This window comes from Prionailurus bengalensis, chromosome F2 (genome assembly GCF_016509475.1).
Source record: "Prionailurus bengalensis isolate Pbe53 chromosome F2, Fcat_Pben_1.1_paternal_pri, whole genome shotgun sequence".
Classification (NCBI taxonomy): domain Eukaryota; kingdom Metazoa; phylum Chordata; class Mammalia; order Carnivora; family Felidae; genus Prionailurus; species Prionailurus bengalensis.
In genome coordinates, this window is record NC_057353.1 from 17,741,406 (window position 1) to 17,767,985 (window position 26,580).

Consider the following 26,580-nt stretch of genomic DNA (forward strand, 5'->3'; position numbering starts at 1 on the left):
TGATAATATAATGCTAAGTGAAATAACTCAGAGAAAGACAAATACCATATGATTTCACTCATATGCAGAACTTAAAAAACAAAACAGGGGAGCCTGGGTGGCTTAGTCAGTTAAGTGTCCAACTTCAGCTCAGGTCTTGTGAGTTCAAGCCTAACATTGGGCTCTGTGCTGACAGCTCAGAGCCTGGAGACTGTTTTGGATTCTGTGTCTCCCTCTCTCTCTGACCCTCCCCTGTTTGCGCTCTGTGTATCTTTCTCTCTCAAAAATAAACAAACATTAAAAATTTTTTTAAAAAAATGAAGAAGAAAGAGACAAACCAAAAAAGGACTCATAACTATAGAGAACACACTGATGGTTACCAGAGTGGACGTGGGTGGGGGATGGGTGAAATACATAAAGGGGTTTAAGAGTACACTTAACATGATGAGCCCTGAGTAATGTGTAGAATTGCTGAATCACTATATTGTACATCTGAAACTAACAGAATGGTGTATGTTAACAATAACAGGAATTTAAAAACAAACAAAGGTGGATAAGGAAGATGTGGAGCAGTCTCAGCCCAGTGCCCCTGCAGCCTGAAGCAGAACTGGCCAGTTAAGACTAGCCCAGACCTGCAGAATCCTTGAGCATGAGAATAAACACTCATTATTGTAAAAACAACAAAAAATTATTTTGGAAGAATATTTAATGGAACAGAAAAATGTCCCATGTTAAACTGAAATATCAGGTATAAATATATATATATATATATATATATATATATATATATATATTATGATTAAAATTAAGTATCACACATAAATTAAAAAAAAAAAAAAGTAGCTAAAAAAAAAAAAAACCCGACAGGTAATACCAAACTTAATGGTGAAATACTGAATGCTTTCCCCCAAGATTCGGAACAAGGCAAGAATACCTATGGTCACCATTTCCATTCAACTTTGCAGTGAATGTCCCAGTCAGAGCAATAGGCAAGAAAAAGAAGGCATTCAGACTAGGAAGGAAGAAATAAAATTATTCTTATTCAAAGATAACATGATTATATAAGTAAAGAAATCCAGATAAAGAAAAACTCTTAGAACACATAAAAACATTTAGCCAAGTTTTAATACACAAAAATAAATTTCTCTATACTAACAATGAATGACTGGAAACCAAAACTTTAAAAATAGTATTATTTATAATAGCTCGCCCCAAAATGAAATTCTTAAGTATAAACCTAGCAAAATATGAATGAAATCAAAGAATTAAATAATAGGAGAGACCTATCATGGTCATGGATTGGAAGTCTCAAAATAATAAAGATGTCAATTCTCCCCAAACTGATCTACAGATTTAACCTACTGCCAATCACAATCCCAGCAAAATTTTCTGTATACAGATAATGGGGTTCTAAAATTTACAAGGAAAATCAATGTAAGTAGAATAGAGAAAAGAATTCTGGTAAAAAATAAAATAGGAGGAAATAAAATCTCCAACTTCAAAACTTAAAGTTATAATAACCAAAATAATGTGATACTAGAGAAGGGATAGACACAGAGACCAATACACAGATTAGAGAATCCAGACATAGAGCCACAGAAATATAGCCAATTGATTTTGACAAAGGTGCAAAGACAATTCAATGGAGAAAGGATAATCTTTTCTATAAACCAAGTTGGATCAATAAGACATTCAAAAAAACTAATAAATTGGACTTAATGAATATTAAAACCTTCTCTTTTGTAAAAGGCACTGTTTAGAAAATTAAAAAGTAGGCTATAGAAGTTATTTGCCAATCACTTATCTGACAATGGACTTATGTGAGTATATATATGTATTTTTAAATATACAGAATATATATATATAACTAAAAACTCTTAAAACTCAATGAGTTTTAAAATGAGCAAAAGACTTATGATACTTCACCAAAAAGATATAACATGACAAATACATGAAAAAATGTTCATCAACAGCCATTAAGAAAATGCAAATGAGAAATACAATGAGATACCACTATACACCTCTTAAAATAGTTTAAAAATAGTTAAAATATGACACCAACAAGAGTTGGTGAGGATGTGGAGCAACTGGAACTCTTCAACACTGATGATGGAAATGCGAAATGGTACAGCCACTTGGGAAAACTGGAGGTTTCTTATAAAGTTAAACATATACTTACCATGTGACCCAGCAGTCCCACTCCTGGGTACCTACCCTAGAGAAATGAAAACTTATGTTCAAATAAAAAAATCTATACCCGAATGTTTATAGCAGCTCTAGTCATACTAACAAAAACTGGCAACAACTCAAATGTCCTCCTTCAATGGGTGATACAGAAACTGTATTACATGCATACAATGAACTATTACTCAGCAATAAAAAGGAACAGACTACTAATACAAGCAGCAATTTCGATGAATCTTAAAGACATGCTGAATGAAAAAATCCAAACTCAAAGCTTACATACTATATGATTTGATGTATGTTACATCCTCAAAAAGACAAAACTATAGAGACAGAACACAGCAGTGACTGTTTACTTGTATTAATGTAAAATATAAAATTAAAAAGCAAAATAAGATGTTCGGGCCCATGCCCAGGCTTGGCAAAAGAGGATCTCCAGTAATGTGATGCAGCTGGTTGCATTTTTAATATTCCATCAGTGCTCTTGGTGAACAGCCAAGGATGAGAACAGCTGTAATTCCTTAAATTTGATTTCTCCATTCCTTCTGCTACATCTTTAGGTCAGGCTTTTCTCTCTCATGAGGCCTACTGATTCCACATCTCCATTCTTGAGCCCTACCTCATTAGCACCAAAGTGACCTCTGACAGGATAAATTTCAAGCTCTTCAGCACAAGACCCTCCAAGACTTGGTCCCTGTCAACCACTCTCCTCTCTCTGCACACCCTTTCTTGCATCCCACACTCCAATATTAAAAGAACACTTAAATCCCCTGAAGTGACCTGCTATTTCACACCTCTAGGCTTTTTGCTCAAACTACATCCTCTGCCTGGAATTCCACCGCCACCATGAATTTGCCTGGCAAGTACCTTTTAAGACCAATTTGGTTACGTATTTTATATCACTTCCAGCAGTTTTCTGTCCATGCTCACCATCACCTATATAATACTGCCCACAAGCCTCATCTCCTACCATTATTGCCTCACACTTAAGACTCTTAAAATGCCCATCTTCTAGGTAACTCTCTCCCAAACTTAATGTTTTTTTCAGCTACTCATGCCTTAGTTATGATACTCCTCCTTCCCAAGAATACTTTTCCCCACCCTCCTTTCCTGGCTAACATAAATTCATTCTAGAATAAACATCTGTCATCTCTAAGAAGTCTTCGCCTGCATTTCCAGGCTAAAATAATTACACCACTTCTCTATCTCCATAGCCTCTCTGGTTATCGCTATCAATAGCTACCTTATTTTACTGAAATCATTTTGTGCGTCCATTTCCTTCAATTTGCTCCTTAACAGCAAAGGCCATCCTTTAGATCTTTCTCTTCCTCAGGCTTAGCCTAAAATCTGGAATAAGTCCTTAAGAAATGTTTCTTGAATACAAAAATGAGAGTAAATTTACTAGGCAACTTAATACACATCTCCTTTTCTCCAAAAGGACCTAAGTAGCTAACTATATACTGAGTAACACCTAAACCTTTATACACAGGTCAGCTGGCTCTCTCCTTAGCTCTTGTTTTGTTATTAACAACTGTTAACTAGGCAGCCTTATTTAGATGTCCCAAATGTATCTCAAAATCAATGTAACCATAACTGAATCCATATTCTTCCTCAATTCTGTCTCTTAAATGTGGTCATTTTCTTGGTAAATGGATCTAAGAGCCCAAATCACGTTAGAAACCTCAATCATCCTAAATGCCTTCCTTTCCCTCATTTCTCACACCCAGTTATTAAGTCCTGCTAATTTGTTGAGATCGAAGCTCTCCATATAGGCCTCAAGTTCAAGCCCCTGTTTCCTCAAATCTGGGCTATACCAAGATCCATTAATATAATGGGCTTATGCTCTACAGTTCTGAACCCCAGCAATTTATTTTTCATAATGTCAACAATGATCTTTCTGAACTGCAACATCATTTCACTCCTTTGCTTGGCACTCTACAGTCTATAAGAAAAAGTCTAAACTCCTTAGCATAGTATAAAAGGTCTTCTGGCCCCTGTGGTCTTGTCCAGACCTTCTCTCCTTATCGACTCTATCAAACTACACCTTACACTCACACCAAACTTCCTGCATTTCCCAAGGGACAGCCATACTAACTCATAACATGTATGACTTCCACAGTATAGTCATCTAGTGATCTTCCAAGCCTGAGATCTAAGGGAGATTACATTATAAAGCTATACCTGATCCATGCTCCCACACAACCACGACTCTTGGAAAGAACTGATCGAACTGATCAATTCTTCCTTTGGGTTTCCAACAATTTCATGTATGTCTACAATAGCACCTATCACTTGTAAGATATATTATTATTGCAATCCATTTCCCCCAAGAACACTATAAGCTACTTGAAGACAGAGGCCATAAATGATCTCTAGGAGCCACAGAATCTGATAAAATTATAAGACACATTGAAAGTGTCCAGTAAATGTTTATTAATGTGGTTTAAAAAATCTTTATATTGGCTTTAACCCTGTGGTAAAATCAAGAGTTCAAAATAACAAAATTTAATATATAAAACATTAGGTTATCCCAAATAGCCATACAGAGGCAAAATCCACTAATTTGCTTTTGTAACAGAAAATAGCTAATAATTAGCATTACTCCCAAACACACAAAACAAGCTATGGCCAACAAATTCAAACAAGTGCTTATACATTTTAAATAGCATACATTGTTCCTACACACAGCAAAGTATAGCAACTTGTTTTTAATACTTTCCCACTTCATCATTCTGTACCTTTCTACCTATTCTTTCTTACTCACAACCTCATGGTATCCTTAGGTTATGTAAAGAAGCTCGTTTCAGGCCTGTCCCAGTTCTGTAACGTCCCATGTTCCAAAACTAATCCATTCTCTCACTTTTTCCAGTCAAATCTCTCATTCTCTCAATGGGCAAAACTCAGGTCGATGATGAAGCCAAGAAAGAATTCTCCAGAAATCTAAGGACAGCACCAACAAATGAATAACTAATATGTTTAATATTCCCTAAGATTATCTGCATTTGAAAAGAGGTAATTTTAAATGCAAATAAATACTGAATTGGTATAATAAGAGAAAAGATTTTCAAGGAGAAATTTCCCAGTGGGTGAGGAAGGGAAGGAACACAGAGGTTCACCACCTCAAGACTAAACCAAGTTGTAATCACAGTACAATAGAATGAGCACAAATTTTGGGTCACTGATTTCAGGCAAGGATTTATCAACATAGAATACCAACATCTATAACTCACACTGTTATTTTGTGACTCAACTGAAATATACAGGAAAATACTTAATAAATGACAGGTGCTATGTATAGTTGATTCTTGAACAACAGGGATTTAATCTGCCCAAGCCCACTTATACTGGTTTTTTCTTTTGTTGAGAAGTGACAACAAAAGCCACAAGGCATTTATTCCCAACTGCCTACCCCATTCTCCACACAAGTGAATGGAAGGCAACTGGCACACAGGTCATGCCTTTGGTCCTCTAAGTACCAAAAAGAGGCCTGCCTAGATGGTCAGCAGCTCCATCCCTGTGGCCCAGGACCAGGCAGGGCTGTGACTTCAGTCAAACCTCTCATTCTCTCAATGGGCAAAACTCAGGTCGATGATGAAGCCAAGAAAGCATTCTCCAGAAATCTAAGGACAGCACCAACAATGCATAACCCAAGGCTGGTGGACAGGAGGCTATGCTGAACAAGAGGAATGCACCTAGAGGGCAAGGTGGAAGTTGTGCGGGGACCCCTTCTTCTCCCAGCACCCTAGCAAGGCTGTAGTATCAGAATACCTGGAACTCTTGGGGCCCCTCCCAGGCTGGCCAGCCTTGCCCCACCCCAACCTTGCAGAGGGCACATTCAAGTGTGGCTTTATCCACCAAAGATCACAGGCTCATGATAGACCTCCAGGCAGATGGGGCTGCCGCCACTGTAGTGAGCCTACAGGCCAGTACTGCTGCCTGAGAGCAGCCTAGCGGCTGCCCCTGCTGAATCAAGGACACCAGGTTCTGGAACACTGTCAACTCCAGGTGGCCAGACCCACCCCATGGCCCTTGGACCTCCCAGAGGCAGATTTTTTTCAATAAATGTAAGTATAGTACTTTAAATGTTTCTCTGATGAATTTCTCAACATTTTCTTTTTCTAACTGACTTTATTGTAAGAATCCAGTATATGGTACATTTTACACACAAAATAAGTATTAATCAACTGTTTATCAGTAAGGCTTCCAGCCAACAGTAAGCTATTAGTCAAGTATTAGTAAAGTCAAAAGTTACACGAGGATTTTTGACTGTTCAGGGGTCAATGCCCCCAATTCCCACCCTGTCCAAAGGTCAACTGTAATTGAAAAGAACTTGATATCTAACTCCAGAAAAGATGTAGACCCAAGAATCTGCAAGACTAAGTCTAAACCAGTTAACACTAATGGACTTTCGGTAGACCTCAAGAAACCTCTATTCTTCAATTTTTCATACCTTTTCTAAATGTGTTGAGAAAGCCACAATAGATACACTCATGGAAAGAAGAGCTTTTAAAACCTGTATAATTTTCCTGGCTTAGGATTTATTTGAGGTGAAAACTAAGGCTTCCTTTGTATTTTGGAAGACATATAGCAACCAATGGTGTTTTCTCAGAAAGACTTTTTAATTCTTACAAGATATTTAGATAACTAGAGGTATAAATTATAAGTATTTCCTAGTCCAAAGTCTGATTGAAATCAGTTATTCTTCCTCCATTTGAGAGCATGATGGTATTACCTGAAAAGCAGAAGTTCCTTCCTATTATCACAAGTTAATGAGTGATGAAGCCCAGAGTACAATTTTTAATTGATAATTAGGTGTCCTCTAAGCAATACCAAAAACACATTTAAATTGTCTCTGTGTTTGCTATGAGGAACACTTGGTAGTAAATAAATGTGACTATCATTCAATCGGCTAGCTTTGAGGACTTCCACCTTCTTTTCTTGGTTTTATTTTCTACTTCAATATGAAGGCCACTGCTTACCTTTGTGGCTTTTTTTTTTTTCTTTTTCCTCCTAACTCTACATTTAAACTCCACAGGTTTGGGGAGGACAATAAGTATTTCTGCCTCATATAAAAGTTCCTTAGAAGCATATGGAGTCTTGGGGCGCCTGGGTGGCCCAGTCAGTTGAGGTCAGGACTTTGGCTCAAGTCATGATCTCATGGTTTGTGAATTCGAGCCCCACGTCGGGCTCTGTGCAGACAGCTTAGAGCCTGGAACCTGCTTCTGATTCTGTGTCTCCCTCTCTCTCTGCCCCTCCCCCACTTATGCTCTGTCTCTCTCTGTCTCAGAAATAAGTATTTAAAAAAAACGAAGCATATGGAATCTTTAATGACATATTTGTGTAACAACCTTATAGACATTACATTGTAGTTCTGCAAAACAAGACAATGAAACATACCTCTCAATGTATTTGTCAAGATTTCCTTGTATTTGCAACACTTTTTCTATGTACTTAGCAATACATATTTGCTCAAAGGTAAATACTATTATATAACACATTATAGATCTTTTACATATTTCCACTCCATCTTTTCTTATCAATGAATGCATTTCCAGCACGTCACTATGCTTTGTAGTATTCCAATGCATGGACATACCATTTTTATTTAACCAATTCCATACTGTTGACAACTTACTTTCAACTTTTAGTAATTATAAAGAGTACAATGATGAATAAATTTGTACAGCTATCTTCACAACATGTCTGATTATTTTCTAACTATTTTTTTGATGTTATTTGAAATAAAGCAAATGATAAATATATTCTTTGAAGTAAAGGGAATGAGAGAAAGGAGTGGACAGATGAAGGAGACAGGGAAAGGAGAGGAAGGAAAGGAACAAAACAGAAAGAGCAGCAGAATAAGACATAGATTTAAAAAAAAATACAAATAGTATATTTGAGTTTATTAGCAGAGTTGTTATTACTGTTCTATCATTTTCAGCAAATTCCTGTTACTTAAGTTTACATAGGGTAAAACCCTTCCTTGCAATCGTAAACTAAACTCGTAACAATTCTTTCTTTGGAAGCTTATTTTCTCTGCCTCAATATTCATGGGATTCTTTTTATCCTGAATTTTATTTTTTTTTAATGTTTACTTCTGAGAGAGAGAGACAGAGAGAGAGAGAGAGCGTGCACAACAGCGCACGCAAGCGAGCAGCAGAGAGAGAAGGAGAGAGGATCCCCAGCAGACTCTTATACGGGGCTCGAACTCGCAAACTGAGGAGATCATGACCTGGGCTGAAATCAAGAGTCAGACACTTAACCACTTAACCAACTGAGCCACCCAGGTGCCCCTATTCTGAATTTTAAATCATATCTATAGATTTAGACTTGTAAGAATCTCAATGTAAAGAATTTTTTTCTTCCTGGAATATGGCAGTTTGCATGCACAGGTGTTTTCTAGTGCAGACATTTCCATACATCGCTGATGATTACTTTGTATGCAATTTCAAATTAACTTTTTTCATTAAGAAAAAAAAAAAGAATTATCCCTATGTCAGACAGTTTTAGATACCTAGGATATCTCTCATCCTTTTAGCTTCTTCTCATTCCTCCCAGATCTAGTAACAGATTGCCATTAATCTGGTTTTCCATAATGTAGTGAACTTTCCTCCATTTCTACAATTTAGTGGTCATTTGGGAGGTCACATCAAGGGATATTAACCAGGTGTCTAGTTACTTTCTGATGATTTTTTAATTGTCTCAATTGCTTTCAAACATGTCTTTGTGAATCAAGAATGGATTCATATATCAATGCTGATAAGATTCTCAGGTTTGAAAAGAAGGGAGAGAGATAAGGACGATCAGGGAGCAAATGAACATAAAAGGAATGGTTCCAAAAAAAAAAAAAAAGGAACTAAATATTGTGATAATTTTTTTAAGTGCAAAGTTCAGGATAAAAGTTTAAAAAATAAACATGGAAAACTGAAGAAAAGCAAACATTCTTGACATTTAATTTCCAAACACAAAGGTATTTTTATTTTTTTACATACTGCCTGGAAAGCCAAATTATTAATGGTGACTATCCTAAACAAAATGTTTGGAGACATTAATTTATTTAATCAACAAAAGCTTTACATTAAGAAATTTTAGTCAAGCAAACTAATGAGAGATTGTAATTATACAGAATAGCATTAGGCATGCATGAGTGACAATCAAAGCTCCTTATTTGCTATTAGTCAAAGTTGATATAACTTTAATAATGTTAAAGACAGAAAACTTCAATGAACATTTTAGAAAGCATTTTATCACACCTTATTCCATCAGGCATTCTCAATTTAGATTAGCATAGTGCCTAACACGGTATCTGATTAGTCCTTATTGCCACTTATTTGTTTGTATTTTTTACAAGTGGTATTCAATGAAACCAAATTGATAGAAACCATTTAGGAGGCATTAAAAAAAAAAATCAAGGGATATTCAGTTTAATATAAAATTTAAAACTGCTCAATATTCATAAGTATAATTTTAATTTAGTAGTAAAACTGGAAAAAACTGTTCTTTCCTAAAGACATTTTCATTCAAACCAAGAAAAACCAACCAAACTAAAAGAACTATAATTATGATAATTTGAATGCCTAACCTTTTTATGAGGAAATCAGATTTTGGGATGTTAATCACTTAATCAAGTGTGTTTTTTGAAATGTAAGGGAATATTACAAACTGAAAAATATTTGTTTTGACTATTTCAAAAGGAATATAACCCAATGAATATATAATCACATATAAACATTTAAGATACCATACGTTGACATATTTGTTGACTTTTTAAGGAAAGTGTGTGCTACATATTAGCCAAAAAAAAAAAAAGTACCTTTCCTCCTAATTTTCCATTCACGAGTCTTCTCTAATAGTCATAGAAATGGGGGCTGGGGTGAAACAGAATAAAATAACTTTCATTTCATGTAACAAACACACAGACTGATCATTGCATTTGTAAAAACAAAATACATTCTGGTAAGTTTTTCTGTCCATGTATCCTGTAGCAAAATAACTGGAGATAGTATTCACTATTAAACTTCTGTCCTCTAATCATAATAAAATACCTATTTTGGACACTGGTATTTTAAAAGCTCAATTATTAAGTATTAATTGTTAATTTAATTGTTAACTGGTATCAAAGATACTACATTTTATTTCTATTCATTATTAGAAGATGCATGTTGTTCCATTTTAATTTTTAAAGATATAAGCATACAGAAATTATGCATTAGCTTTGGCTTGTAAATGCACTAAACACATTCTCAATTACCATGTAAGAATTAAAACTTAAGGAATAAAGTAAGAGAATCCAAAAAAATAAACAAAATAACCAATTTCTTTCTAACTATAACATTTTTTATCTTATACATAAAAATAAAGGATAGAAATGCTGACTGTGCATTATGTTATTAAGATGCTGAGGGTAAGCATTAAAGAGCAAAAAATAAAATCTTAAAATCTGGGATAAAAATTAAACACCATTATAAAAAAATAAATAAGAAGCAATCGATCCTATCCGATACCATGTTAGGCACTATGCTACAAAAAATTGAGAATCATCAATGGTATAAGAAGTAATAAAATGTTTTTTAACTTAATAATTGTTTTTTTACCACCTGACTATCAATTCAAAGGGAGAAAATAAACTTATTACATAAATACTTCAGATTATACCCTAATAAATTCAAGAAAATAAGTACCATAAAAGTCAAAATCTATAGAAAACAAAAGTATACATATCTGGATGGTAAAGGGGAGGTCTTTGTTTTCTATTTTTAGAACAGAAAAAAATTGCAAAGGAAAGATGAAAAGGAATAGTTGCATAAAAATAGGTCAAAACCAATAAATCTAAAGAGAATGAATACTCGTCTTGTTTTCCTCAATAGTCAGCTATATACTTGCACCCAGAACAGAGTATAAGAGCCATAAATGACCATACTCTAATTCAGCAAGCTCAATATCAGCGTTTATTGTAGATAATTCTGCACATACAATACTCAATGAATTGTGCTGGGATAAATAAAAAATATGTATAAAAGTCTGTGAAGCAAAATTTAAATGTAAATGTCCCCAAACTCAAAAAACACTTTAAAACAGGATGCATTATTAAAATACTTCGTAGGAAGACAAAATACATATTCAGAAAATGCATATGGGGACATGTGGGTGGCTCAGTCACTTAAGCATCTGGCTCTTGGTTTTGGCTCAGGTCGTGATCTCACAGTTCCTGAGTTCAAGCCCCACATCAGGCTCTGCACTCACAGTGTAGAGCCTGCTTGGAATTTTCTCTCTTTGGCCCTCCCCTGCTCACTCTGTCTCTCTGAAAATAAATACACTTTAAAGAAAAAAAAAAGCCTATGAAATAATGAAGAGAGACTATACAACTGAAAATTATGACAATTACAAAATAATTATAATTATATTCTTATGAAAGCCACTGAGATATACAACCAGTTATTTTTAGGTGACAAAGGCTTATTTCCTATAAGATGACATTTTAATAAGATTTTGTTTTTACTTGAGTTCTTAAAATGATTTGAGGGGCGCCTGGGTGGCTCAGGCTGTTGAGCATCTGACTTCAGCTCAGGTCATGACCTCGCAGTCTGTGAGTTCAAGGGCTGCATCAGGCTCTGGGCTGACAGCTCAGAGCCTGGAGCCTGCTTCAGATTCTGTATCTCCCTCTCTCTCTGCTCCTCCCCCACTCACGCTCTGTCTCTCTCTCTAAAATGAATAAACGTTAAAAACAATTAAAAAAAATGATTTGAAGATGCTATAAAATACTAAGATAAAAAGTAAGAATATTTTTAAAAGATGAGGAACTCACTGGTGATAATAAAATATCACCAGAATCCTTGGGAGTGTCACAGGACAGTTAAATTTTCCAAATGGCTTAAATTATTAAAATCTTACTTTACAATGTTGTTTAAAATCTTAGATACACAAATACACATGATTCTGGCTGACTTCTTAAGCAGAACACAGGATAAAATGGTCTCTTGTATGATGGACAGATGGACTCAGAGATGCCATTATTAACACATAGTAGATAAATACTTTTGAGATTCACTGAAATGTAGAGAACAATATTTTTCTGTACTGCTGTTAGTTGTTTGTTATGTATTTTGCCCTTTCTCTTTTCTTAACGGTGACTGTTTCCAAGGAGGCCATTCTTTCTCTTTTTGTAATTTGTTAACTGTAAACAAAGTTTTGTGGGTAAGGGTGCAGGTTAGGTGGGCCACAATAGGCCAAAAAGAAGCACTTATCTATAAATTCTACCAAACACAAGCTCTAAAAAACCTCAGTTTCTTCATCTGTAAAATGCAGATAATAATAGCACCTAAGCACATATGGTTGTTTGGAGGACAAATTGAGATAAAGCCAATAAAGCCATAGGCACACAACTTGGCGTACAGTAAACAATTACTGCTGCCTTAGAAATTAAGTAGCTCAATTTTTGAATACATCTGTGTGTGTGTGTGTGTGTGTGTGTGTGTGTGTGTGTGTGTTCACAATAAAGTCTGGAGGGGCCCCTGGGTGGATCAGCCAGTTAAGCATCCAACTTTTAGCTCAGGTCAGGATCTCGCGGTCCGTGAGTTGAAGCCCAACACAGGGCTCTGTGCTGACAGCTCAGAGCCTAGAACCTACTTCAGAATCTGTTGTCTACCTCTCTCTCTGCCCTTCCCCCACTTGCTTTTTGTCACTCTCTCTCTTTCAAAAATAAACATTAAAAAAAATTTAGAATAAAGTCTGGAAAGAACACCTCAAAAAGTTAATAGTGTCTCAAAGAAATAACACTTCGTATCAACTAAGATGGCTAAAATAAAAAAGTAATAATTTTGGCTGGCTAGGATATAAGAAACCCTCCTACATTGCTGATGGGGATGTAAAAGGGTGCAGCCACTTTGGAAAACAACTTAGTTTCTTAAAAATTTAAACACAGATTTATCATATGACCCAGCAATTCCACCTTGGTAGTAACTATACAAAATAAAAATTTACGTCCACATAAAGACTTACATGTAAATATTCCAGTAGCATTATTCATTCAACCCAAATGTCCATCAACTGGTGAATAACCAAATGTGGTACATCCACACTCTGGAATACTATTCAGTAATAAAAAGAAATGAAATACTGATACTTGCTACAACATGAATGAACCTCAAAAACATTATGCTGACTGAAAGAAACCAGACACAAAAGACCATATATGTATGATTATACTTATAAGAAATACACAGAAAAGGCAAATCTGGACACAGAAAGTAGATGAGTAGATACCTAGAGCTGGGGGTGGCACCAAGGATTAACTGTAAATAGGCACTAGGGATCTTACTGGGGTAACAGAAATGTCCTCAAACTGGATTATGGTTATGCCTGTACAACTCAATGAACTTAAGTAAAAATTATTACATTTAAAATGGGCAAATTTGGGGGCAAGTGGCTACTAGCTTAGTAGGAAGAGCATTCAACTCTTGATCTCAGGGTCCTGAGTTCAGGCCCCACATTGGGTATAGATATTAAATAAATTAACTTTTAAAAAAAGGTAGATTTTGTTGTATGTAAATTATACCTCAACAAAGTTGTTTTTTATAAAGTTAGCAATGGTTATCTTTACCTAATAGTGTCATGGGTGATTTTTACCCCAGTTTTACTTTTGAAAATAAGGTTTTCTTTATTTAAAACAAAAAGAGTAAACTGCCAAATTTATTGGACTTATGTACAATTTAAGTGACTGAGGGGCGCCTGCCTGGGTGACTCAGTCAGTTAAGCCTCTGACTTCGGCTCAAGTCATGATATTGCACTCTGTGAGTTTGAGCCCCATGTCGGCTCTGTGCTGACAGCTCAGAGCCTGGAGCCTACTTCGGATTCTGTGTCTCTTTCTCGCTCTGCCCCTCTGCCTCTCATGCTCTCTCTCGCTCGCTCGCTCTCTCTCTCTCTCTCTCTCTCTCTCCCTCAAAAATAAACATTAAAAAAAAAGTGACTGAGTAAAGACAAGGGGACTCTCCTCTGAATAAAGTAACTGGCTGTCGTATCTATTTTGCTTTTTTTTTTTATTGACTATGTCATTTCTTAGCAAGGTTCTAGAGAAGTAAAGAATTATTAAACAGCTGATTAAGTGATTCAAAATTGAGAGAAAAATATTAACTGCCCCACGTGGATTTTTCTAAACGTACTGCCAGAGGTAATTTTGTGATATGAAATATTTTAAAGATTGTTTTTCACAATCTTTCCTGGATGAGAAGATAACATAGGTTACATAGACCAATGTAGTGACACCAAGTCTAAATCTAAGCAAAACAAAAATACTAAAAGAACACAAACCCTTTAAATACTTGGGCCCAGGACCCTTTTTTAAAGAACTTTTTCAAGAGACTCACACACTCTAAAGCTCCAGAGTAATTACTTTCTACTAATTATAAAATTTAGGTAACTTATGAAATTTCTGTAACTTCTGAAACAAATCAGCCAAAGACTGCATTTGACTGTATAAATGGAAGCTCAAATCAAACTGGGTCTGAAAAGTTAGGATAAAGGGAACTTATGCTAGTTTCCTATGGCTTACATTACCAAATTACCACAAACTCGGTTGTTTAAAAACAACAGAAATTTGCTCTCATAGTTCTGGAGCCCAGATGTCTGAGACATACTACCTCTGAAGGCTCCAGGGAAGACTCCTTGCCTCTTCCTAGCTTCTGGTGACACAGGTATCCCTTGGCTTATTTATGGCAGCACAGCTCTAATTTACACCTCCATTTTCACATGACCTTCTTCCTTCAGGTGTCTCCCTGTCCCTTCCTCTACTTATAAGGACATCAGTCACTGGATTTAGGAGCCACCCTAAATCCAAAATGATTTTACTTGGAGATCTTGAACTAATTACATCTATAAAGATCTTACCCCAAAAAGGGACAAGTTTTGGGTTAATTTTTTTTAACGTTTATTTCTGAGACAGAGACAGAGCATGAGTGGGGGAGGGGCAGAGGGAGGGGGAGACACAGAATCAGAAGCAGGCTCCAGGCTCTGAGCTGTCAGCACAGAGCCCGACGAGGGGCTCAAACTCACAAACCACGAGATCATGACCTGAGCTGAAGTCGGTTGCTCAACTGACTGAGCCACCCAGGTGCCCTGACCAGTTGTTTTTAAATACGTGAAAGTTCGTTCTTTAGGAAGAACCTCACTGAAAAAACTTAAATTTGAAATTGTTTTGTGCATTCTCAGTTGAAAATATCCTATCATTTTAATTTGCCCTTTCTCAGTAGAAAGTTTCCTATTATATCATCAGGACATTCTATCATTAAAAAATTATAAAATACATACAAAGAGTTAGATGAAAACGTTTTACTGTAACAACTTATTTCCCAAAGGCTATTTCTCTCCTGGTATTCCCCATCACGGTGAATGCCCTCTCCAACAACCCTACAGTTCTGGCTTCAAGACTGTTGTGATACAACCAACCCATCAGCAAGTCCTGTGGACTCCTTTAAAATATATTCCAAATGCAGCCAATTCTCACTTGCCTCACCAGCCTAGTCAAAATCACTACCATGTCGGGCCAAAGTGAGCCTTTAAAATGTGAATCTGCTATATCACTCTCCTATATGAAATTCTCCAGTGGCTTCCATCACAAATAGAATAAAATCCAATCCAGTCCCCTTCTCCCCCTCCCCCAGCCAAACTTCCTTTCATCCTGGAACATACCAAGCATACACCTGTCTTACTGCTACCTCTGTTTCTATTTCATGCAGTTATTTGAAAGGCTGAATCTCTGTCACTTCTCTGCTGAAATGTCACCTCATAGAAAGGCCGTTCCTGACAACACTATCTAAAACTGCACTCCTGGGTCATTCTCCCTTTACCCTTCTGAACTACTGTTTCAGAAAATAACAATTTGATGATCTACATTAGTTTGTTCTTTACTGTTAACCTCAACGCACTAGAAAGTAAGTTCCATGAAAGCAGTGGAATATTTGGCACATGCTAGCACAACTAATACCCAAATGAAGAACACACCTAACTTTGAATGGCAGCAATAACCTTTTCATGTATTTCCCTTCTCCAATATTCCCACCTCCATTCTGTGAGGAATATTACGACAAATATTTCCCCAAATTATTTCACAATATGTGAACACAATATTTCAAATGTATTCACAATACATTTTTATTTTGCTTTGAAAAAAACAATTACCAACAGAAGTTTCTCTACAAGTTAAGTATTATCAGGAATGACAACCAGTTGCTTGCCATTAGATGGGATGGGACCCAGGGCTAGTTCCCATTTCACAGTCCTTTGATCTGATAACACTCTGCCCAACTGCTCCTTTCCTCTTCCTACACTATCAGTAGAACTGCTTTCCAAAAACACAAAGACTCTTCTGGAGAACAGACCCATCAATACTTAGGGCTATTGTATCTACCCTATTGTATCTCTACCTTACCAGTCATTAAGGCCTTTCTTTCCCTTGAATAGTGTTCCAAAGTAAATTCCAAGGAACCATGTTTCACAGAGGTGTTAACAGACACTGAAAAGGGTCAAATAAACTTAGGAAAAACTTCAATAAGCAAAATAGAGCAGATATTGTTCCTAGAGGACTTTTCAGAATCTTAACTATGTTAATGTAGATTGTAAATCTCCAGAATGGAAAGAGTATATGCACTGAAACCCAAACTTACTTTTTTCAACTCAAACTTAACAGAATCTTGCATCAATCATTTCATTCATTACTTTTTTCCCCAGCTATCTCAAAAATCTTGGTAGCCTGACTTACCAAAGACACCTTTTACTCTAGATGACAAGAAAGGTTTAAAAGGAGACTTGCTAATGGATTTAAATTATAATTAAAATGTTCACTGCAGGATGTTATTTGGGGTAAGTCACTATTTTTTTTCATAAACGGTGAAAAAATTGATATTACCAAAAGCATAAAATTGGGGTCAATGGCACTCAAGTAATCTCCCCTCCACCCATATATCCCTTTTTAATAACACCACTAACCAAAATAAGGCTGGGACTGGAGGTACAGAAAGAAGCAAAATTTTTTGCCTAAATATTTTACTTACATTTCTGGGGGTAACTATAATGGTAGGTAACAGATTCTTAAATAAAAAAACTAAATCAGTAGGATCACTTTAGAATATGCTAAACAACACAAATTCACACCCTGATGCAAAAATCACTTCCCTAACAAGTCCTCTTTTTTCTCCATCATTCTCCCATATCTCAAGGGATCCCACCCTTATGACTGTCCCTGAATGCCTCCCCTTGCCTCTAAAACCTTCTTCTGGTCACCCTTTTCACTCCTATTCTGTATCAGTGCCAACTTCCAACCTTGAACTAGTTCATCCTAACATTTGCAGCGTATCTTCATAGATATCTGATATTAGAAGCAGAAGTTGAATTAGTCATAGATCTAACATCAAAGAAACTCCTGAAACTTAGAGGCCTAATTGGAATATGGCACAAACGCAACCTCCCCTCCCGGAAAGACAAACAATGCTACCTTCAAGTCTGATCCTCTAACAATCCTAAATTCTTTGAAACTAAAAATAGCTCAGCTGTTGTCTCATCTGCCAGCAGATGGCCAGACTATTTTTAATTCAGGATTCTAGAGAGCAGGAATGGATCAAGCTAAGCTAGGGCAGCCCAGAAGCCCTCTGCAGTTTGGTCTTAGCTGCAGAGGGCTGTAGTGGGGCAGGTACCAAGAGAGGGCAACCTGGAGCTGTTCTTGGGCTTGTGGGCTTCACAGTGATTTTAACAATGTAGATGTGAAGGGTTTTTTTGTTGGGTTTTTTTCTGGGTTTTTGTTTTTGTTTTTGTTTGCCATTCTTCAAAATAAAGTCTGAAATGTAAGATAATTTGTTTAAAAATTTAAATAATCTGCATACCCTTTAAAGTTTTCATTATTTTTCTTGTGAAAAAAATAGAAATTTTCAGTATATAGTATCTTTGCAAATGGATTTTGTTTTAATAAAAATCTCCCCTAATCTAGATAAGGTGTCCTAAAACGTTTAATGAAAAAGGATAGTTTTCTTAAGAATTGTGATGAAATATAATTTCATCAGTATTATTTACAGAATTCCTATTCATAACGGGTCACTATAGTAAAAGGTAACTAAATTTGGAATACCAGTGCTCTGAAATCTCCTCACATGCCAATAAAATGATTTTAAAACACAAAAGGATTAAAAGTCTGACATACCATACATTTTCCTGTTTATTGCCCATCTCCCTTCAACTCCTCAGTAAGTGCTCAGTAAATATTTGGGGGTAGAGAAGAGAAAGGATGCAGGCAGGTGTATTCAGAAGAGTTATATACACAGTATATTTAGAAGGATTATAACACTCACATCTATACTTCCTTCATCCAACTCCTACCTGTTCACAACCTAATCTACATCAGAGATGACCAAACCAGTCCATTCCAGTTTACATTCCCATCCTGCTTGATGGCCACATAGATTAAGAGACCAAAGTGGGCCTGGATTCTCAACAATGAAGACCAAGGGGAGACTTATAATAGTTTCCAGGGACAATACATATTTGAAGATACCATCTTACTACAAGACATTATACTTTCTGTAACAATGAAATGGGTTATCCCTATCCGTTTATGTTTGGCAATAATGTAAATGTATGACTGGAAGGAAACTAAATTCATCAGGGATTAACTACTTTGAGATTGTTCAATGAAATTTTGCAGGAGACTAAATGTAACTGCTAGAAAATGTGAGAAAAAGCCTTATACATCTTAAAGTACTGTGTTGCCTAGCCCCTGCCTGGGTAGTCACATTCCTCATAATAAAGCTTCTGCTAACTATATGGAAGAGGCAGACAAAAAGTAAAAACCCAGCAAAATCTGCAATAGACAATTCCTAGTATAGCTGGCACACTCACTACCAAGTAGCTCCTATACCTAGATACGGTAAGGACCAAGCTATAAGCCCTCTAAAGGTGCCAATCAAGAGGGACAAGAAGGGGCGCCTGGGTGGCTCAGTTGGTTGGGTGACCAATTTCAGCTCAGGTCATGATCTAGCAGTCTCTGAGTTTGAGCCCCACATCGGGCTCTGTGCTGACAGCTCAGAGCCTGGAGCCTACTTCGGATTCTGTGTCTCCCCCTCTCTCTGCCTCTCCCCTGCTCACGCTGTGTCTCTCAATAATAAATAAACGTTAAAAAAAAAAATAAAAAAAAAAGAGGGGCAAGAATATTCAATGCACAACTTAACAAAACTGTGTGTTCACGTTCATGGCATATTAGAGGGGATGTAACCTTACAATCATTAAGTTCCATATCCCAATTTTACAAGGAAGGAAACAAAGGCCCAAAGACTCGACTATACTGCAATGTAACAGAATTGCGATTTAACCCAGGATCCCAGATTCTCCTTCCACTGAACTCTCCATTAAAACACACTCACTTAGGGGTGCCTGGGTGGCTCAGTTCATTAAGTGTCTGACTACTGGTTTTGGCTCAGGTCATGATTTCACAATGCATAAGTTAGAGCCCCATGTCAGGCTCTGCACTGGCAGTGAGGGGCCTGCTTGGGATTCTCTCTCTCTCTCCCCCTCTCTCTCTGACCCTCCCATGCTCTCTCTCAAAATAAATCAATCAACTTCAAAAAAAAAAAAAAACAAAAAAAACCCCACTCACTTATATTGGCATTTTGGAGAAGAAAAACTACGTATATAAAACACACTCCATTTCTTCAGTCTAATACTTATAATTTAGTATATTAAAAATATATTTAACATGGAAAATCTGGCCTCAAACTAAACGTTTAGTTTGAATCTCTAGAGTTCTTTAACCTGCACATTATTTATAAACATGTAATTCCTTTAAAAACTCTAAAAATCATTTCTTCCCTCATCCCACCCCAATTTAATAATTACTCCTTTCAGGACCTAGATGTAAATTCAATTTTTTACACTATACAATGTCTTGTCGTATACCTAGAACAGTCTTTCATTAGCTACGAGAATAATAAAAGATGAACTTCTAATCCACGAAGGGCCAGAAAACTAAACTTAAACCCACTATACCGCAGATTTAAAGAATTTTTAACGAAAATTTCTATGGTAATGTTTTTCACATCACCACCTTAAAGTATCTAGAAAAGAAGTTAAAACAATATAGATTATAGCAAGTTAGAAAGTAGTATATTTTAATAATTAAAAGGTCTTTGCTGTCTTCACACTTTACTTTAGTACACCTTTAAGTTACCCTGGATTTTTTTCCCTTCAAGAACACTTTTTTTTCCAAAGCCCATTTAACAAGTTTCATTTTCTTGTCAATCCGATATAGTCTATTTCCACTGCTATAAAATAAAAGCCTAAGTGTTAGGAATTCATCTTTGTGTTAAATGTCCTGGTCTCTCCTTAAACGATTTCATCTTTGACGGATGCCATAGATCAGTGTTCTCCCTTTAACAATTCCTCATCTTGCCTGTCCTCACTATAGGTATTGTTTGGAATTACTCTGCTATGGGCTTCAGTGCACTAGATCTCCTCCGTCTGAACTACAGATCAGAATGCAAGCTTGAGAGCAGCTGCCACTGTCCAGACATGTGGCTGGTGGGTGTCATTGTCTTTTTCATTTTCCCCATTTCAAAACCTCCCTTTCTTGTCATAAAGCCAGCATATTTAAAGGTCCTTCACTTCCTCGCCTTTATATCGCCACCCCCACCCCTTAACCTCTGGTCTTGTTCTTCCAGGTCAGTCCAGCCACACACAACATCACTCTGTTTTTCTTGTGGCGGAGGCGGAGAGATGTCAGAATGGGCTACACCTCTTACAAACCCCTGCTCAAGACTGTCAACAAGGGAACAACTTCGGCCTATCTTCCCAAAGTATCACACCAAACGACAAAGTTATCGAAATTACGATACGGAACCCTTCCCACGCCCAATCTTGACAAATCAGCTCCACCTCGATTTTCAAGCTAATAAACAACAGCTCATCTTCTGCTCATCACAAAGGGTGATATCCTGTCCGCACCGCACGGTCCATCAGCAAAATCTTCCCTTACTCTCAAGTCGATTCCAAGCCCTGCCCTGTTCCCCGAGCCTAGCTTACTGCCCTTCCTCCTCCACCCTGCCTCTGCCCCACATCCAGCCGAGTTAGTGTCAACTCCAGCCAGGGAGCAAAGAGCTTCGCGAGGGCTCCCTGAGGTCAGCGGCGCCGGCTTAGGGCAGCCCCAGACGACCCCACCTCCGGTGGCGGCTGCCGCGCGGGCCGCCCCTACCCCCGCCCCGGGCCTCCTCCCCGCTCACCTAACGCCACCTCGCACGCTTTGCGCAGCTGGGAGTGATGCGCCTTCTTCACTTCCTTGTCGGCCAAAATCTTTTCCAGGGCCCGGGTCAGGAACATGTTCTTCGTCTTCTTCCCCTCATACATGGACGCAGAGAAGGAGGCGGCGGCTCGTCCGACCCGCGGCTCCCAGCGGCTGGAGGGGAGGAGGAAGAGGAGGAGGAGGAGGGGGAAGAAGAGGAGAGAAAGGAGAGGGGGTGGAAGTGGAGGAGAGGAGGCGTGGAGGGCAGCGGCAGGATCAGGAAGGGGCGGGCAGGTGGGAGCAGTCGCGGTGCAGGCAAGGGGCACGGAGGTCTTCACCGCCTCTTGAGAGGCCACCCCTAGAGGGCCGCGCCCGTCGGACCTCCGCTCTCCTGCCTGGGGTCGCTTCCCGGCCACCCCCCCTCACTCGCCCCTCCGGCCCAGGGGCGGCGAGGGAGCCCAGTCCGGGCGGCCGTCTGCCGGGAGCCGAGGGGCAAGGCGGCGGCAGCTCAGAAGCCCGAAGAGAGCACGGCTGCCCTAGCTACCGTGGGGATTAGCACCCGCCGCGGCCGCGGACTGGCCTCCATCACCGCCGACCTGCCCCGGCCGCCATGTTGGGAGGAAACGACGCGTCACGCAGCGGCCGAACGGCTGCAGAGGAGGAAGCGGCGGCGGCGGCGGCGGCGCTGCCTGCCCAGAGCTGCCGCGGCGCGGGGAGGCTGGGGGCGGAGGGCGGCGCGGGAGGAGAGGCCCGAGCCGCAGCGCTACGGTGGCCCGGCGGGGCCTCGCCGCCTCCCTCGTTCGCCTGCAGGGCGGCGTGGGGCGTGGCGGGCGTCCTGCAGCGCTTGGCAATTCGGGGCAGCTCCGCTGCGGGGCCGAGGATCCGCGGTACCCTTGCTCCCACCCGTTGAAAAGGACTCCAGGCTACGCTGCTTCCACTTCTCCGACTTCCTGAAGATCCTGTTAGTGAAAGCGCAGTCCCTTCAGCTCCAGGGATCGCGGAAACACCCGCATCGCCCATTCTCAGCCGCACAGTGTTTCCACCTGCCGCGCTCGACTCTAAATTTCCTTACCAATGCGTGAAACGGCTATCCAGGACCGTGCTCTCCGACTACCTCAAGGAGGAGTTTCTCTTAGGAAGAGTAAACTAAAACCAATTTGACATGGATTCAGGCATGTTGCACTTTTTTTTTTTTTTTAATCTTTGTAGGATTAGTCAGTAAACTCTAGATTTCAGATCCCTTCTGAATTAAGTCTAAAGATAGGTGAACAGGTAAATGTTTGTGACTGATGAGGTCCCTTAGAGCTCTGTGTTTCTGTGCTTGTAATACTACGATGCGGACCAGGACACGAAAACTAGTTTAAGAATAGAAAAGCTTTAAATACAGATTGCCATAAACATGTGACCATGTTTCTGCTTTGGTACCAAAGAATAATTAAAATTTCTACAGTGTTTAATTCAGAGCATACAATTATGAAGAATACCATAAAATATATGCAGGGACTTTATATAGTGATTTAGGTGCATGTCTACAAGTTCAAAGCTCCTGGGTCCCAAATTATTAAGAGGATCTCTCACTTCTGATCTGTTCTATTGCTCTGACTAGGGACTTGTCCTAATGCAACCAACCAAACCCATGAAACAGGGGCTGTGATGGGGCAAGATTTGGGACAGGCTAAAAACCATGGGAAGTAAAAGTAGAAACCTTGAAGGTGACCCTGAATTAAAGTGGACAAGTAGATTAATTTTTAAAACTGAGAAACAGATACACAAGTTCATTAATTTCATTTTAAAGACAATGTCTACATTCCTAAGGGATTGGAGATTTAGTATACTAGATCAGACATGATACTGATTTCTGTGTACACACAAAGATTATAAAAATTTTTTAGAACAAGCCCCATTTCTAGTTTATCTTTGTTTCTTCATGCCAATGTTTGTGCCAGGTACTTTTGAAAGTGCTAATCACCAAATCTATTTACTCTTCTTCCTCAGTGCAGAGATGCATTGTGTTCCCCAGCCCCCCTTGCAATTAGGTGTAGCCATCCAGATTTACCTAATTAAAAAAAATAATTCCACAATCAATCTTCCATGCTTGTTTCCCTTTTCTGGCCACATGCTGAAGATGGCAGAGCCACAAATTAGAAGGATCTTGGGTCCCTGAATTAGCATTTGGAGGAGAGGCATCTATCCATCAGGAGTATTTGTTTTGGACTTTATATGAACAAAGTAAGTTCTTCAGTTATGTTTAGCAGCTAGCTCTCTCCTAAACATTTGGCGTTCATATAAACAGATCTCTGAGCTTCAAGTGCCCAGAGTCTACTGCATACCACATATCACAATCTGTAATCATCTTGTCTGCTTACTTGTTTATTGACTGGTTTTGTTTTCCTCAAAAGAGCAAGGACTTCATCTATTTGCTTCTGTATGCCTAGCATCTAGTATAGTCAATGGCATAGAGAAGGCCTTTAGAATGAGCTTGAATAGAAACTTAGGTGAATGAAAGATACTGGACTAAGTCAGGCATGATCCTCACCCCTGTGGACCTTAGCGTATGTAGTAGGGAAAAGAATATTAAGTAAATCACTAGTGAATATATAATTATAAAATGTGTTAAGTACGATTAAAGAATAGAGTGCAATAAGGGGCTCTTTAGATTTTGGATTCAGGGATGGCTTTCATAAAGAAGTAACATTTAAATTGAGACCTGAAAGAAGAGTAAAATTTAGCCAAGCTAAGTCAGGCAGTCTTTTGGAGTAAGGGGGAAGCTTGGCAAGTTTCAGGAACCAAAACAAGGTCATGTGGCTGAAAGTTATCAAGGCGAAATGGTGCCAGTAAAGATAAAGAGAAAACTAGGTATCAGACCATACAGAACCTTGTAAGCCGTGTTAAGGGTTCAGGATTTTATTCTGATAGCAGTAGAAACCTATTGAAAGATTAGGGAGTCAAGTGATCAGATTGGGACTTAAAAGTAGTCCCTCTGTTGTGTGGAGAGTGGGTTGAAAGGGGACGAGAGTGGATGTGTGCAGAACAGTGAAAAGGTGATTACAACAGAGCAGCATGGCGTGGGCTAGGGTCCAGGACCATTAGGCAGTTTTAGAGATCATCACCTGTGGAAAGATGGCAAATAAGGCTGAAGTCGAGCCCCAGCATCTGCCCAGGGGAACGGACTCCTTTTTCTACCTTGCATGAACATTAGATCAGCGGTGTCTGAGTGATGGCCACGGAGATGGAAATGGAGCAAGGTGGACAGATTTGAGATACACTTTGGTCGCATAGTGGACAGGACTTAGTAATGAGTTGGGAGTGAAGATAAGAAGGAAGAGGTCACCAATGAATGTCATGTTTCTTACCGGAGCGAGAGAATGAGTAGAAATGCTGTCTGTGGAGATGTCCTAGACTAGAATAGGAGCAGATTTGATGGCGAGGGTACAGTTTTCAGTTTTAGAAGAATCAACTGCCCTGAGATATGACCTAACCTTCTCAGAATAGCCTCCATCCTTTCTCCCGGAGGACAATTCCTCCTCCTCCTTTCCTAAGTCTAGCTAGGACTTCACCTCGAAGGTGGTAGTGATGGAAGCAGGGGGTGTCCAGCCTTGGGAGGTAGGCATTCTCATCCAACTTGAAATCAACGTAATAACTCTGACCTGCCTGGAGCAAAAAAATAAGACTCTAAAACAAAGATAACGTTGGAAGAAAAAGGTTAAGATAATATTTTTAGTCTGTTATTCACAAGTATGGGAAAGATGGGGAAGGGGAAGGAGTTAGGGGGTACTAGGCTCAGGCAATTTTTACATGAAATGTTGAGTGTGTTTCCCTGTACATATGTTTCCCTTTTTTTTTTTTTTAATTGTTATTGCTGCTTGGTGCTTACCCAACCTATTTAAATTCAATCTGGGTATTCACTTGCATTTGACTCATTGCTGTTTTTAAAACATTCAAATTCTTCTGAAATGCCCATCATCCTCTAAATTCTAAAATCTGTTTTTCTTGAGATGCCTGGGTGGCTCAGTAGCTTATGCATCCAACTCTTGATTTCAGTTCAGGCCATGATCTCATGGTTTGTGGGATCCAGCCCTGTGTTGGGCTCTGCACTGACAGCACAGAGCCTGCCTGGGATTCTCTCACTCCCTCTCTCTGCCCCACCCCCGCCCGTGCTCTCTCTCAAAATAAATATTTTAAAAATAATAAAATAAAATAGGTTTTTCTTATATATGATTGCTTTTCCTTAGTCCATTTTTACCCCTCAGTCTATAATCTCACCTTCCTATCACTTAATTGCCCCTCATCACTTTCCCTTTCATTTATAACTTTGTTATAGATTAGCTGCCTTTTTTCTTTGGATAATATTCCCACCTTGATTCCAAAGAGTCAAATAGTATCAAACAATAAAAGACTTTGACCTGGGTTTTAGCATCTTGGTTGGTGAGCTTTATCATCATCCTTTTAAATACAGATAGAAGTTCAGAGTAACATGAAAATTAAATAAAATCAGAATAAAATTTTAATTAAGGCTGAGCATACCTGATTGATGTTAAAAGCCAATATTCGTTAACATCAAAAATAGCATCATGTTCACTTGACTAAAAAAGTAGTCTTTCACATGATCTCTAAATTCTATTAGCTTTCAAAACATTCCATCATCTGACCCTTCCCTGACTCTCCAACTAATTTCTCTATAGTAATGGTAATAATAATTAACATTTATATAGAGCTTATTATGAGCCAGGCACAGTAACCCAAATGAAGTTTCCATTATTATCCCTGATTTATAGATGAAGAAACAGACAGACAGAATTTCGGTAATTTGCCCAGCCATACAATTAATAAGTAGTGGCGCCAGGATTACAGGTTCAAAAGTTTGGTTCCAGAGCCCATAGACTCTACTGCTTCTCTAAACAATCTGTTCTTGTAACCTTCTCTGCCTACTCTCTCCTCCCCTGAAATACATACATAGGCACTCAAGTTCCAACCCTTCCTGCAGTCCATCCTTCTTCCTTTCATCCCCACGCCACAAACACACACCGACCTCTTCTGCATCTGCATGCCTTTGTTCAGCTTTCAGCAATCCAGAGTACCCACTACCACCTTTCTTTTGTTTGCTCTCCTCAGAGGCTTCCCAACCTTCAAAGCCTCATTAAAATCCATCACCTTCTAAGTCTTCTACT

The 26,580-nt window shown here is 38.6% G+C and overlaps 1 protein-coding gene across 3 annotated transcripts in view; it reads right to left on the reverse strand.

Moving 5' to 3' along the window:
* ARFGEF1 (ADP ribosylation factor guanine nucleotide exchange factor 1) overlaps positions 1-22,159 on the reverse strand; it is a 149,627-nt gene extending 127,468 nt beyond the window's left edge. For 2 of the 3 annotated variants that reach the window (XM_043602221.1, XM_043602223.1), the window contains exon 1: positions 21,414-22,159. In XM_043602221.1, the coding sequence (XP_043458156.1) occupies positions 21,414-21,537 (124 nt within the window). In that variant the 5' untranslated portion in view covers positions 21,538-22,159. Of the gene's footprint in view, positions 1-2,158; positions 2,195-21,413 lie in introns of all 3 variants that reach the window. The other variant, XM_043602222.1, reaches the window with a different exon arrangement.
* Positions 22,160-26,580: the final 4,421 nt, after the last annotated feature.